Source organism: Fusarium falciforme, chromosome 4 (assembly GCF_026873545.1).
Source record: "Fusarium falciforme chromosome 4, complete sequence".
Taxonomy (NCBI): Eukaryota; Fungi; Ascomycota; class Sordariomycetes; order Hypocreales; family Nectriaceae; genus Fusarium; species Fusarium falciforme.
In genome coordinates this window covers 3,884,428-3,900,296 of record NC_070547.1, presented here as the reverse complement: position 1 = coordinate 3,900,296, position 15,869 = coordinate 3,884,428, and the positions used below count along the sequence as shown (strand labels likewise).

At 53.6% G+C, this 15,869-nt stretch overlaps 3 protein-coding genes across 3 annotated transcripts; all 3 read left to right on the top strand.

The window, feature by feature from the left end:
* Window positions 1-2,643: 2,643 nt before the first annotated feature.
* NCS54_00591100 (Zn(2)-C6 fungal-type domain-containing protein) lies at window positions 2,644-4,521 on the top strand (the record flags this gene model as incomplete). Its single annotated transcript, XM_053151392.1, has 3 exons — window positions 2,644-3,240; window positions 3,294-3,431; window positions 3,760-4,521. 3 exons carry the CDS (start codon window positions 2,644-2,646, stop codon window positions 4,519-4,521), a joined length of 1,497 nt encoding a protein of 498 aa, XP_053007367.1.
* A 4,050-nt stretch (window positions 4,522-8,571) lies between these two features.
* On the top strand, window positions 8,572-8,915 carry NCS54_00591000 (Hypothetical protein; the record flags this gene model as incomplete). Its single annotated transcript, XM_053151391.1, has 2 exons — window positions 8,572-8,658; window positions 8,715-8,915. The coding sequence occupies 2 exons, from the start codon at window positions 8,572-8,574 to the stop codon at window positions 8,913-8,915; spliced, it is 288 nt and encodes a 95-aa protein (XP_053007366.1).
* Window positions 8,916-10,907: 1,992 nt separating this feature from the next.
* On the top strand, window positions 10,908-15,853 carry NCS54_00590900 (AAA domain-containing protein; the record flags this gene model as incomplete). The annotated part of the gene is made up of 3 exons (XM_053151390.1): window positions 10,908-13,802; window positions 13,855-14,130; window positions 14,180-15,853. 3 exons carry the CDS (start codon window positions 10,908-10,910, stop codon window positions 15,851-15,853), a joined length of 4,845 nt encoding a protein of 1,614 aa, XP_053007365.1.
* Between the last annotated feature and the right edge of the window lie 16 nt (window positions 15,854-15,869).

The following is a 15,869-nucleotide window of genomic DNA, read 5'->3' as shown; positions in this document are numbered from 1 at the left end:
GGTATTGTCCCCCTCTTCCAATTCTGCCCTCGACCGACTAGGTTCCCGCCGGTGTCTGCGGGATACGGAGCTGGGAGGGACCGGGAATGGGCGAACAAGGCTGCGATTAACGACCAGGCGAGTTCATGGAGGTGCGACTCGACGATATGGTGACTGGGTAGTATTCTGCCACCATATACAGTTCACCGACAAGTCCTCGTCATTTTACATGCCAGCTGGTGCCGTCCAGGCCTGGTAAACCAATGCTGCTCTAGCACTGGGCTGCTTGACTCAGGCAACGGGTCTGGGGTATGCCATTTAGGGAGCCTGGCAGCCTGTGTTGAAATGATGGCAATGCGAGGATGCGCCCCTTGGACCCTCCAGGGATGAAACAAGTTGAGCTGGGGTGCCAGCCTGTCTCAGGCCCCCCGTCTTGACATTGCGTGCGAACAACACCACCACACACGTTCGTTCTGTCATGATGCCGCGCAGCATGAGTCCACTCGTCTACGGGTTCCGGCACTTGTTGTTAGTTGTGTTTGTGACTATCGGTTCACTGGCATCAACCGTTGGCCAACTTACTGTACCGCGCATGGCGTGCGGCTGGGAATTCAAATGCTGTCCTTGACCTCCTACTGGACGCTTGTTTTTGCAGAGGACGCGTCAGGGTTCAACGTCACATGCAGTGTGGTTGGCTGCGTTTGCTGAGAGTGAGTACGGAAGCTTCTGTCGCTTAGCCCCTTCTGGCTTCGAATGGAGGACAAACAACCAAGTTGAATCTTATCTGCATACTGCGGATGTCGACCCGTGTAGCCTACTGCTACTGGCGTTGTTGATGGCTCCGCAGCCCATGCTGGTTGCATCAACAAGATGCAGTGTCTTGCAGCTAGCCACACGGGCTGGAGAGCCTGACCTGGACCAGACCAGGCTGGTGATGGCTTCAACGCCGGTCATCCTTCACCCCGAGACCTTTACCGCTTAAGCAGGTACGGTCAATCAAGGGTAAGCCGCCATCGAAGGGTTCATGGTGGCATCATGGTGCCAGTCGGCGCTTTGTTCGGCTCCCACTTACTGGGGTTTTTGAGCCGCGCCAACCTCTGGTGCAACTGTACCCTTCCTGTCCATCACTTGGGGTTTAGCTTGGTGGTGCTCTCGAATCGCCCATTTAAACTCCCGCCGTTGCCGTTGATCGACGACCCTTCGGGGCCCTTCCTCCGGGAAGGGGCCACGGCTAGAGAGTGTCAACCATCCCTCTGGGAGGGTTTCCGACGTGTAGGGTAGACTTCTATGAAGACAGACTTTCCCATCATGTTGGATGAGAGGGATATGCACGGCGAGGCTATCCCAACGACTTATTAGCTTTTTTGCTCACTTAGAGGCGCTTAATTGCCAGATAGTCTCGACCTCTTGTCCATGTCACAAGAAACCTACCTAATGGGGCGCCATGTTCCCATGGCAATCATCGATCACGATGCTGATACATGCATCCATTCCCGCCGCACAGGCTCACTCGTGATCCGCCCGGGCCTCTGGGGAGAGACAAGAACACACGGTCCTGGCAGTTGGGCCAACTATTTCGGCGACGGGCAAGACAAGTCATCCGTATCAGTACCGTCCAGCCAGCCATGATTCTGGAGACAGTCCTCGACTGTATCAAGATTGGCTCTGGTGTTGATTGCCCCTAGGTCCAGACTACAGGCACAGGGGCCTGGGCATTTCATGTAATTTCATTTCACCTCAGCTTGAGATGAGCTGGAGATAACACGGGGCCGGGTTGCGAGAGGAACCACGTCCTAGCGTCTGGCAGAGCAATTCCCGAAGGTGCCGGGGGTCACTATACCAGTCACTGTCACCATCACCTGTTGCTGGCTCATCTGGAGAGGTTCAGGTTGTCAACCTCATCTCAATCTCTTGCTCGATGAAATGAAGCCCACGTGGACTGCTCAGGGTCTGACATGAGGGCAACCCAACCAAACAGCAGAGAACAGTGGACTATTCGCCAGGATTACGACAGGTTGCCCTGAAGCTCCGCCTTCTGCCAAATATTTACCCATCCTCCGCGAAGGCCGCAGCTTCAAAAGGGGATCTACACATTCGGATGTAACTTTGGTCTCGGCTCCTTTCCATCCTCTCCCTGTCAAACTATCTACGAACCCCGGCCCGTCCAGGCGGTCATTCCAGTTTCCCCAGACAGACATCTATCAATTTACTCGAGACGACTGACTGCTCTGTTATTTTGCACCTGTCAGATTTACGAATCGCGCGTCTTGCAGAGCTGATCTTGCCTGGATAGAGGTGACGACACGGGGCGTCGGAGACGAGAGGGGCGGATCGGATAAATCAACGTCTCAGAACCACCCAGTCGCATCTCAGCGGCTGCACGTGAAGAGCGACAACATAGGTATTTACCTACATTATCCGTGCTCACAATATCCGGATACTGTCATTGAGTGTCTCGGCAGAGAGCACCCTGCGAGGATCCTCAAAAGAGGCCGATCCGGCGGTGCACATCACTCCCCCGCGCCGCGCCGCTCCCCCGCTCCGCACCCATCCCATCCTTCTCATATCGCGCCGCCCGCTTCGGGAAGTCAACCCGTCGGTGGGGGTTCATTTGTCCGAGCGTGGCACAGATGAGAACCGGCGGTGAGGAAGCACCCAGAGACCATGGTCGGTGTCCCGCGCAGCACGGGTTGCCAGCTCTGCCGGGCGAGAAAGGTCAAGTGTGACGAGGCAAGGCCGGCATGTGGCAATTGTATCAAGTATGGCGTTCAGTGTCCAGGCTACGATCGCAGCCGCAAGTTCGTCGTGGGAAAACACCAGATTCGTCAACGAGGCAAGCGAGCAGACAATGTCGTCAAGCCTGCCTCTTGTGCAGCCGACTCTAACACGACCCTGTCTTGCAGACCGGGGCCTCTGGTTCGTGCTCCCCTGACCTTGGCTCGGTCGCTGCAGCTTCCCAGGGCCCAGGTCCTCTACAACATGATAGCGTCGTCTTATATGATATCTGCTGCCACAGACATATACAGCATCCTGTCGTGGGTGGCGGTTGACCGCCTGGGCAAGCGAGCCCTACTTGACGGCGCTGTCTGTTCCTTTGCTCTACATCTAGCTGGAAAGCAAACCTCGGACTCTGAACTGATTGCTCAGAGCCGGTCGATATATGTCCTCACACTCAATGAGCTGCAGGCGGCTCTACGACATCCCTCAGAATGGAGCGCACCCGAAACCCTGTGCGCTGCGATACTGCTATGCTTCTTCGAGGTAGTTCCTCCTGCTGTCCACTCGCCTCTTTAACTCGAAACTGATAACCCTAGCTCTTCGCGGGAACTACTGCTCCGGATACCTGGCTCCAGCACGCCAAGGGCATTGGCATATTAATGGAGCAACGAGGGCCAACGGCTCATGCCGAAGGTTGGGACGCGGCCATGCTACTCTCGTTTCGTGGGGTTCTTGTACGTTTCCTCATTTCTCCCCAACTCCAAGAACAAGGCGGAGGGCTGGAACTCGCATTATCTCCATGTCAAGCGACATCAGCGCCTATATGAGACTGCTACGACCATAGCCGAACAACCTCAATGCGGCCCATGATCTCACCCATTCCATCACCGGCAAGGTTACTCTGCATTGAGATGGCGCGATATAGCATCTCACATATACCCATGAACTCCAAGTCTCGATCCTGGTCGTCCAATATGGGTGGACCTCACTGAGCTCCCGCCCTTGGCGGCGGCTCTCCCATTGCTACTCTAGCGGATCAAGACTAACACGGCCCCTTGCTAGATAATGAGTGACATGTTCTATCCTGGCAAGGACCAGTTCTTCCTCTTGCGCCCGGCATGGCACCAGGTCATGTTCGACCGTGGGAGGCACCTTATCCACCCGGCCGAGATCCCAGACGAGACGATCCGTGTCGCTGATGCCTTCTTCACCAACCTCGTTCAAGTCTCGCCCGTCTTGAAATGGGGCTATCTCGTCCGCGAGGCCAACAAGGCTGGCATCTCGGTCGAGCCCTCCCAGCTCTCCTCTCTGGCCCACCTCGCCGCCGCGAATCACGCGAGTTTCTCCCAGTGGTACGACGAGTTTGCCGCGCTCCCCATACCGCAGCCCATCGAGGCAGCGCCTATCGATCCGGCGTCTTCGATGTATGAGACGGTCCTGGTGTACGAGCATCAATCGGCCGGGGCGATGCATATGGGGTACTGGGCGAGCATGCTCATCCTGCAGGAGACTCTGGCGCAGTGCGGGATGCCGGTTCCCAATTCGGAGGCATCACAGCGAGATCTCGTCGAGAAGATATTGCGGTCGGTCGAGTCTGTGGGACAAGGCACCATGGGGCCGTATCGGGTCGGGTTCTCGATACGTATAGCGTATGAGTTTGCTTCTGCCGAGGAGCAGAGGTGGATCGGGAGTATGCTGGATCAATTCTCGAGACGCTATGCGGCTGTTAATAGGAAGTCGTATCCCGCTCCAAAGACGGACACGGATGGTTATTCGGTGCGAGGCACGATTGAGTCGGAGAGTTCAGGGGTGTCTGACTGCTGACTGATGATATATTCTTGCGAGCGTTATATGATACTGGCTGGTCCAAGCTGGTCTTTTCGAACCTCTCTGCTGCCCTATGCCCCGATCTTCCATTCCACCTTGGTACTATTATCCTAAGCGCTACTAGTTGAAGATATGTATGGATGCTATAAAGCTCCAGCGGTAGAGGACCCATCTCTGGAAACACCATGGGAAGTCATGGTAGAGAGGGACAGTCACCTCATCTTGTGGTGATGGCCGAAACCCGGAAACCTGACGATACGTTTTTCATGAACTGGACTGTAGTATGCTGAAGACTTGGATTCTTGACAAGCACGATACCTTAGTCGTGAAGCATGGAAATTGCCATGGGGATCGAGTCATGCTGGTTCCTTGACTTACACACACAGTTGGGTGTATGCCAGTAATCATAGTGACTGGCAGCCCTGTGAGGCTCCAACCAGCAGCTCCAAACACAAGCAGGAATACTAACAGTCGCATTTGGACCTAAAGAAAGTCAACCATTCCGAATAGCTCCCATGCAAAGAACTTAAAAGAATCACAGGGGAAACCCCTGGCTGCGTAGAAGTGGTGTATCTACGGGAAAGATGATAGGCCTACGTGACCCTAGAGAGAGATAGTTGACCACAACGCAAGATGAGACAGATCAAGAGGAGAGAATCACTCATGATTTCAAAGGAATCAGTGCAAATGATCCAAATTCTTTTTTGTAAAGCAATGCGGAATTTTGAGATTGAAGGGGGTGGACGGTCTTGGCTTGTTGTCCAAGTAGCTGTACATCCGTCCCAGCAACTCTCGCACCGCACAGAGGTATCGACAAACTGAGATACAAGGACTAGACTTTATCATCGAATACTCCTATGCTGGCAATGTTCACTAGAGTATCTATGCACAGATGGAAATCCAGGTCAGTGTTCCAATGTTGAGCTACAACTCTCACATAGCCGAGCACCTACATGCTCTTACCTTATGTATAACAAATGCCGTACACGAGACTTAAAGCGCCAATTCAAAAAGATTGAGGTCTTCTCGAGCAAGTCTTTCCCCGGCCATTTCCCACTCCTCACCTGTGGTTCTATTCGAGTTAGTATGGACGGTACTCCGTCCGAAACGACGGATAGCATACGCTTGGAAAGCTGGAGCATGGCTGATTCAGATAAGTCGATTGCTACCAATGTATATGGACTGGTTGAGGGGCTCTTACGGCTCTCTTTTAGTTCCTGGAATGTGATAGCTTTGATCAATGACAATGGCGGTTTGATAATGATGATCGCGACTAGGAGGTAGCATCACGATTCTGTAGTATCAGAGCCTGTGAAATTAGATAGACTGATGTTCGCTCTAGATTTAGAGTTCTTTATTTGCACTGTGACCCCCCATCCCATCTTGTCATGGTGTAAGTTTCCGCTCGGGAGTGCAAGCATCATCAAAACGGTTCGTCTCGGCCAATGTGAACGGCATCCTCGAACTCCAATCGCTGCGCTGGTATTACTTACTTTCAGTTGGAAACCTGGCTTCTAAATTGTCCCTGATCAAGGTTGCCTCCACGTCCTATGCGGCCCATTATAGACGCGGGTCTCGTGGCGAAGAGTCGTTAAGTCGCCTTGATTTCATGAATGGGACGAGGAGTATGGGTAATGAGGGCGCTACAAATCAAGTACCAAATGACAGTCTACCTCAGAATAATCATCTCGCGCTTCAGATGCAGTTGCTATTCTGGTTGAACGGGTATATGTTGCTTCGCTTCCCTAGACACCACTGGGCCTAGAAAACTTTCATTCTGAAGGCATCCCAGGCCTAAGATAAATCGGATGTAAGGTCTGACTCATGGACTTATTTGTACTATATCCTCCGGGGAATATGGCCGATGACATTCATGCAAGCCAACCCGGCCGACGTTTCTGACACTGGTCGTGTCACCCAACCCGAAGTTGATCTTCTTCGGCCCGTCCTTTAGATCTAGGATACGCATGAAGCTTGGGCTTCGGATAATACCATCCATGGGTATTGACCAAAAATAGTAGCTTCGCATCATGGTGGGCACTCGGCCAGGCGACGTTGAAGTCCGTTGCCAAATCGTTATTCAGGAGAAACGATGAGCCTGATGGAGGGTCAACGTCATCATATTGCAGAGTTTAGCCTCCCTAATGGCTGGATAGCGACTTCTTGAAAGTTGTTAGCGACCCACGTCAACATCACTCCATGACAATTACTCAGCGTTCTTGTGGTTTTCGGGGTCCTTTTACATGAACATACTGTCAACTAGGCTCGGCTGTACAGCACCAATTCGCAAAAATGGGAGCACGCCCTTGAGATACCAAGTCTATTTCTATTCAACGTGAATCTCATAGAAGTTACAGCAATGGAGACCCACGTGGAGAGGATAATGAGAATATGGAGCAACGGACAATGGGGGTTTGGGTGCGGGCCAGACCAGACCTAGCCATTCCTCAAGACCATTGGAGCACACAATCGCTGGACATTGTTCAAAGCAATGGTAGCAGTTACTACGTAGTATAACCTTCTTTCCATGTCACAAGGGTCTGAATGTCCTCTGTGGACTTGGCGTGTGATGCGCACGGGAAATCGGCAAGATGAGCCAAGACGCCAAGACCAACGTCACTTCTTGGACATTGAGCATTGAGCATTGAGCATCAAGCATTGAGTACGATTGAGGCTACGAAATATTGCAATACTCAACTCTAAGCATGGATCGAATTGGGCCAACAATTGGGCTCGTTCTACCCCTTGTGATTTCTTCTCGTGACCTCGTCGGGCGTCCTGACGTTGCAACGGACAGGAGATGTGAGAAGCTTCGCCTTGCTGTAGTTCGCCGCCTAACCGTGGCTGGGGGAACTCCTTCGTTTGGTGTGGCATCCATTACCTTAATTCGACCGCGTCATTCGGTTCCCGGGTGCTCAGTGACAAGCACCAAGACCACGGTTACGAATCACAGGTCGATCAGATGCATGGGTGTCCTTCTAGCTGGCTTCCAGAAGGCGGAGGATTACGGGGAAGCGGTGGCCGCGTGACTGCTCCTCTACCATTGCTTTTCACTTGGCAGTGACGTTTTGAGTGAGTGTCTGGGGGAAGCGGCACCGACGGCCACTGGGCGTTCGCACGGAGTGGATATGATCGGGCCGCGTCGGGGTCCCCGTTGTGGGGATTGGCGGAGCCCGTAAGCTCGGCGTCGGCTGACTGCAGCGCCGGTCATCCTTCGGAGCCGACAGTGCCGATCTGCCCCACTGTCTCCCTTGTTTCTATCATTGGAATTCTGCTGCCTGGGGAGACGATAAACCCTCACTTGGGAAGTAAGGGAGTACAGCAGGATGAGGGGAGTCCATGAGACTGTGGGGGAAAGGGCGAGATAGGACGAGGGTGCTCTATTGCCGAGGTTAGGGAAAGGCAAGGATAAACATCTCCCTGGCGATTTGCTGGCTGATTTACCTCTGTATCACTGTGATAAGCAGCGCCCAGCATTCCTCGTGAGTGGTTGGAGGGGTGATCCATTGCTTCTGTGGCTTCTAGAGACCTTCCATAAGGAGGTGGGTAAACGAGGGTCGCATGGTCTTCCCAATTCGGTGCCGCGGAGGTGCTGTCAGTAGCCCCGATCTGCAGTGCGTCATACCGAGTCCGGGCCAAGACCTGCCGGCTGACCAGGTGCGTCGCCGCGTAGGGCTCCTAGGGCTCCTAGTGCAACATTGATGGTGTTGGCGATTTCTTGGGGTGCGTCTGGAGATGTCTAGGGCCGTGAGGGGCCAGCTCATCACATTTCAGCCGCACGTCCCTGAGGGCATTTAAGGGAGCTTCGTCTCCCTCGATTGCTACCCATCATTCTCTTGTCCTGATCAAACTGTTTTGTTACGACAACAGGCATTCCTTGATATCTATTGATCGCACCAGGAGTGCCCATTGAGCTGAGCTGCCTTGAAGGCTGATAGACCACGATACCCATTGATACCCCGACTCTGAAAGATATCGCAACTCTCTTTCATTGACGACCAAACACTCAATCTCTACAACACATTCAAAAACATTCACACAATCATCATGACCTTTGGCCGCACCCGCACAAGCTCCTCTTCCGAGGAACAACGGGGAAGAAACCCCGAGCCGGTTCCCATCATGGACGACAAGGTATGTCGGTTAAAAGCAAGACTGGCCTAGAACACACAAGTCTCACAAGCCACCAGCAGCGCACAAACTCGTACTCGAGCGAGGCTTCTTTCCCCGAATCACCTGCTTCATCCCCGCCCAAGTCATCCCACTCATGGTTCAAGCCCGCACCACAGGCCGTCAATGTCTACACCACTTGTGGTCGGCACACCAACCAGCTCCTGTTTGGCGGGCCATCCCTCACAGAGCTCGCCCGGTCCATGCTCAAGAAGGACTGAGACGCAGGAATCCCATTTCCAGGGCTCAGCTGCATGCATTGCAGTGCAGCCCTGCTCTGCCATGACGTCCAAATCGCGCAACTTGTCAGCCTGGAATTCATGCTGTTTCACATTCACTGTATTTATTCGACGTCGCTGGCTGGTACGGGACGGGAGTTTTTGCTGTTGCTGTTGGCGAGCGCGGCGTCTTCAGGGTAGAGACATCCTAGACCGGCGGCGCACGGAGCGGAGGACGACGAGATGGAGCAATGTACCACGAATGACGGCCTTGTACGATACCTTTCACTGTAGCAATATTCGTAACGAGTCCATGAATTTGACGATAATATGATTAAACTCGGCTCTTTTCTATAATTGGCGTGTGACGAACCAAAGTCAAAAAGCTGCCCATTGGGCATTGAGCAAGCCCGCCTTTTCTCGCGATTGCGCGTCCCTCGCTCGGTTATCGTAACAATGATGGGAGCCAAGGCAAAAAGCCAAGGCTTGTGATAGTACCGAGTAGTCACATGGATGAGACAGCATGGGCGCGAGACGGTTGAAAGGATGCTTTGTCGGTCGGTCACTAATGAAGCAAGGTCGCTCCAACCAACACCCAACAGGATATTCATAGAATGCGAGAAACGTGTCTTACGACTATCCATTTTGGTCAGTATCCTGCTGATTTCTTGGGCCGAGATTCGAGTCACTTCGGCAGCAGGGCACAAGTTGTCTTTTGCCCGGTGCCAAGTCATTGCCGAGTAACCGCGAAACGAGAAAATATCATGATAGTGAGATAACCTGCAGAAAAAGCAGGATCGAAAAATAGCTGTTGCCTGACCGGGCTCCATCTGGGGAATCCATGACCAACCTCCTCGACTTGGGCAATTCGACGTGGACAGGCCCTGTTGGAGGAAGCGAACCCCTACTGCATGTTGGCTGCTGACTGATGACCAAAAAGTGTTGCCTCAATTCTAAGGACACGAGGCATCAAAGCGGGTAAGCTCCGGGAAGAACCAGGGACTGCCACCTGCGACTCGCCGTCAACATCAGCCCTACGGGAAGCTTGACCTTGAGCCGCAAGCATCGAGCGTTGGCGCCGGCATGGGGAAATCTGGGGAGAGCTGGGGTCTTGTTTGAATTCGATATTGACGACATATAGGAATATTAAGAATAGGAATTGAGACTGCAAACGGGCCTCGGGGCGGTCGCGAAATGTCTATAATGAGTAAATGGGCCAACGCCTATCAAAATTTTACAAAAAGAGCAAGAATCATGTCCGAAAAGTCATGTTGAAGATTGATTCTGTTTGTTTCGCAATTCATGTCAAAGCCTCGATAAATTAGGTCAACTTCGGGCTCTCCAAATCGCCATGGTGTCTTCCGACCCTTTTGCGCCAATCAGAGACCAGAAGCGGGCCAGTTGCCTGGAAAAACGCTCGGGCCACCTTGTTTTCTTTCGCGCCAAAATGCACGTGAGGCCGCAACTCGCCAGACCTCAGACTTCGACGCCTATCGCCCGCGAACCAAGACGCGCAAAACTGCTTCATCCCACGCAGTCACCTGTTTTTTCTTTTCTTATTCGTGCTCGCCCGTTTCCCCAAATTCACCACTAGCGCCGTATATACGACTATTCACTTTTGCTCTGGATGCTTGTCCAGCGCATCCCGACCGATTGCCCCCTTTGATGCTTTTGCGCTGATCCTGACGCGCGCGCTGTAAGCCACAAGCTCGACTGCGACCACCCCATGCACGGCTCAACCTGATATCGTGCACTCTCCGCTCATGTAAACAGTGAGTTTGCGCAAACAACTGGTCAATACAAACGCGATGATTCGATGCGAATCGATGCATTCTCATCATCAGCGATGACTGCCGCCATGGTGAATGATCCCTTTGCTGACCTCCCTGCTTGTCTTTAGACCCAGCAAAGCTCGACAAGACCCATCGTCCGTGTCATTGCTGGACGCCTGAACCACCACACACAAGCACATAATCGATACCAGCATCACCTACAATGGTCCCCAAGCGCAAGAGAGTCCTCGAGGACTTTGATCCCAACAAGTCCGACTCCGACGACGAGAACTTCGACCCCTCCATCGCCGGGCCGCCTCGAAAGAGTTCAAAGAAGAGTGGTCGTTCTAGGAGTGGAAAACCGAGTCGCCGACGTGGGAATCGCTATCGGGGATCCGACATCGATGACGATGACGACGAACTCTCCGATAGCCAGGAGGATGACTTTCTCGACGACGATGACGAAGATGAAGAAGACGAGGATGCTCCCGTAAACGCCGCCGGTCGACGTGCCCGGAAAGCTGCTGTCAAGCATCAGAGCTACAGAGAAAGCAGCGAGGAGGCAGCCGAGACTGGCGACGATACTGACAAGCCTGATGACGCCAAGGACGATGTCGATGCTGATGTCGATGCCAAGGCCGAAGATGTAAAGGAAGTAGAAAAGGAGCCCGAGGAGGAACCTGCAAGACCAACCAGGAGCAGAGTCGTGAAGCTTAGAGTGCAGAAGGGTCAACTGCCCACTGTCACACGCCGGACAACTAGAGCCCACACGGAAGAGGCAGAGGAGTTCCTGGAACTCTCCAACTCTGGCAAGCACGCCGTTCCCTCGCGAAGCTCACGGAGCCGAAGCCCCGAAACATTTGCTCGGAATACAAGAGCCTCACGGGCCATGAAGACACCCAAGAACGCCCCAGAGACTATCCCGGAAGCTACTCAAGAGAGCGGCTCTCGAGAAATCAATGACGTCGACCAGCCTGATGAACTCTCTCAAGACCCTGAGGAGATTCAGAAGAAGGAGGACAAGGATGAAGAAATGCAGGATGTTGTCCAAACCGATGTCGTCGAAGAGGATGCCCCTGGAGAAGATGCCCCTGTGCAAACGGTGGAGGAAGATGACGACGAGGACGACGTACCCATCACTCGCAGAACTCGAGGTGCTCGCGCAAATGCTTCAGCACAGCCAGATGAAGTCGAATCTGATGCCGGACCCAGAAAGTCACGTCGTCTGACCCGAAAGTCCAGCAAGAAGTCTCACGAGCCTAGTAGCGACTTCGAACCTGGCGATGATTCGGAAGATGCGGCTGCCTCGGGTTCGGAAAAGGCCCACGACGACGATGACGTCGACAGTCCAGCCCCTCGAGGCCGACGAGCACGACCTGCCAGAGGTTCGCGTCAAGGTGGTGATTCTGGCGACGAAGAGCCCGAGTTTGATCTTGACGAACTCAATGAGGAGGCACGCGAGTTGCGACAGGATTCTCGTTCGCGCCGGCGCCCAAGAAAGGAGTCACCTATCGTCTACCAGGAAAACACCCGAAGATCCAGAGCCCGAGTCAACTACTACATGCCTCCCCTGACCTCGGTTAACATTGAGGAGGAAGAGGCTGAAGCCGCACCCGCACCCGCGCGTGCACGACGAGGTCGTGGTGGCGCTAGCCAAGGCTGGGAACGTAACCTCAACACCACATTTGGTCCCTTCGGAGGCGGCGGCGGCGGCGGTTCACTTCTTAATGGGCCTTGGGGCACAGGCGCAGCTGGCGGGGTCGACTCGGATAGCAGTGACGATGAGATGATGCATCGTTCTAGCGTTGCTGGTAACGTTGGCATGACTCCGGCGTCTGCGGGCCCTGCTGGTGGCCTGCTTCCTGGCGCACCAGGTCTCAACATCGATGGGGTCGGAGCAACTCCTAATGTTGGCAAGATCAAGGACCGCAAAGCACTTGCTGATGCTGACCCTCTCGGAGTTGATATGAATGTCGACTTCAGCAAGGTCGGTGGTCTGCAAGGTCATATCGACCAACTGAAGGAGATGGTTCAACTTCCCCTGCTCTATCCTGAACTGTTCACCAGATTCCACGTCACTCCACCAAGAGGTGTACTGTTTCACGGTCCACCAGGTACTGGTAAAACACTGCTCGCCCGAGCCTTGGCCAACTCGGTGGGCTCTGGTGGCCGAAAGATCTCGTTCTACATGCGCAAGGGTGCCGATGCCCTGAGCAAGTGGGTTGGTGAAGCCGAGAAGCAGCTTCGGTTGCTTTTCGAGGAGGCAAGGAGAACCCAACCTAGTATCATCTTCTTTGATGAAATCGATGGTCTGGCGCCTGTCCGATCCAGCAAGCAGGAACAGATTCATGCTTCCATTGTCTCGACACTCCTGGCTCTGATGGATGGCATGGACGGCCGTGGCCAAGTCATTGTCATTGGTGCAACCAACCGCCCCGACAACATTGATCCTGCACTCCGTCGACCAGGCCGTTTCGATCGAGAATTCTACTTCCCCCTGCCGGACATTGAAGGACGAAAGTCGATTCTCAACATCCACACTGCGGACTGGGGCCTGTCGGAGCAATTCAAGGACTCACTCGCTGAGAACACCAAGGGCTACGGTGGTGCTGATTTGCGAGCCCTTTGCACAGAAGCTGCTCTCAACTCCATTCAACGGACATATCCCCAGATCTACTCTTCCAAAGAGAAGCTGGTGGTCAATCCTGAGAAGATCAGCGTCCACGCAACAGACTTTATGCTGTCTATCAAGAAACTGATTCCCTCATCTGAGCGATCAGCAACCTCGGGCGCTCGACCTCTGCCTAAGTCGATAGATCCGTTGTTGCGCAAGCAATTGGCGGAGGCTAAACGCGCCCTTGACGGGCTGCTGCCCCGTAAGAAGAAGATGACAGCACTGGAGGAGGCCATGTATGAGCAGTTCGAAGATGACGATCATGGTTTTGGTCGAGAGGCGATGCACCAGGAGTTTGAGCGATCCCGAGTATTCCGTCCCCGCTTCATCATTCACGGACAGCATGGAATGGGCCAGACTTACCTCTCCTCCGCCATCTTGCACTACTTCGAGGGCGTTCATGTGCAGAACTTTGACCTCCCTAGCATATTGGGTGATGGAAGGGTAAGTGATATATTGACACGCAGAGTATATATGTGATTCTAACGTTTAACAGGCCATGGAGCAAGTCATTGTCGGACTCTTTACGGAAGTTAGACGACACAAGCCCAGCGTCATCTACATCCCCAACATTGAGGCCTGGTATCTCGCGCTGCAGGGCACCATTGCTCTCACAACATTCAAGACCATGCTACGATCTATTCCTCCCACTGACCCGGTTCTTCTTCTTGCTACGGCAGAGGGCGATAAGGACGACCTCCCCGCCGAACTCTTCCGAGACTTTTTCGGATTCTCCAAGAAGAACCAGATGAAGATCTCAAAGCCCGATGCGGTAAGTGAAGTAACTGGCTGTTGCGATGATGTATTCTAACCTTGGATAGATGGCTCGAATGGAGTACTTCAGCTTGACCGTCAATTATGTCAAGAAGAAGCCAGCCGAGTTCCCTGATCCTGCGAATCGTAAAAAGAGAGTGCTTGAGGAACTCCCTGTTGCTCCCCCGGTTCAGCCTCCTCCTCCTACCAAGGCTGAGATGAAGGCGGCGCAGAAGAAGGATCACCAACTTCTTAACGCCCTGAAGATTCAGCTGCAGCCCATCATGGACCAGATCAACAGGAAGTACAAGAAGTTCAGGCAGCCTGTTATCCCCCCAGCACAGATCGAGTACCTGTTTCTTGAGTCGGATCCCAACTACGTGCGGCCTGACGTTGAAGGCGTCCAGACGCGACCCTTTGAGATTGTCAAGGACAAGCATGGCAATGACGTTCTGAGAGACACTGCGACTGGCAAATGTTACTACAATCTCGAAACAACAACCATTGAGGAACGTCTCTCGAACGGGTTTTATACTCGGCCGAAGGATTTCCTTTTCGACATTAAGGCACTCGCAAAGGACGCCAAGAATATTGGAGATAAAGAACGAACCCTCAAGGCCAACGAACTTCTCAGCAATGTCGAGGTTGATGTCGCTAGTATCGAGAATCAAACTTCGCAGATTGACTGGGAAGGGCTTTACCGACGTCAAGTCCAGCGAGCCAAGGACGCCGCCGAGAAGGAACGGAAGAGAAAGGCAATGCAATCGCTCGTGGACCGTGTTCAATCTGATCTTGGGGGTGGCAACGACAGCGACTCGCAGGGTCCAGTTACCCTGGGAGAGACAGTGCCTGGATCACGGACAATGGCCAGATTCCAAGTGAGAAGTCCGCTGTCAAACGGCCACGGTCTCTCAGGCCAGGACTCGCATCCCCTCAGCAATGGCACAGCTCATCCTTCTGGCGATGATGTTCAGATGAGTGGAGTCGACGATGACACACAGGCTGTTTCTCAGATGGGACCTCCGCCCAAATCCCACGAACACCTTAGTCTGGCACACACGGGAGTGACGCAGATCTCGCAAAAGTCAGCCGTGACATCCCTACCACCCGGAGTTTCGCCTTCAGCGGTGATCAATGAGGCCTCGACAACTAAGACATCAGACCCCTCTGATCATCGGTCATCCAACTTTAGCACCCAGATGACTAATGGCACTCATGCTGAGAACAGAGGTGGTGGCGAGGATGACACTACTGAACTCGATATCCCAGACACTCTTTTGGTGCCGGGCCAGAACGAGTCCTGGATGCACTCTCAAGCCCAGCAGGCGGCAGCAACAGGCAATGCCTTGCCAGGGTCTAACCTGTCAGGCAGTCCGCCTTCGCAGCGCACGTCTGGCTTTAAGGCTCACAGCGTGGGCGGAATGGCGCACATCCTGAACGACCAGAACTCAGATGATCATCATTCCATCCGCAACTCGGGCTCATCCGGTTCTGCTTCTCAGCCGCTCACGGCCGACGAGGTGGAAACATTCTTGCATAACGTGACAAACATGACGAGCGGCTGCACCATCGAGCAGCTGGAACAGATCAACCGTGAGCTCATGGACGAGATTTGGCGCACAAGGCACGAGTGGAACCGCAGCAGGGTCATCGGATTCGTCACGTCGGTGTTCAACGACACCATGCGGGACATTGACAGCATGCAGGAAGTTGCTCCGCCCAGCCAACGGCAGAGCTTTTGAGCAAGGATCGGAGTTG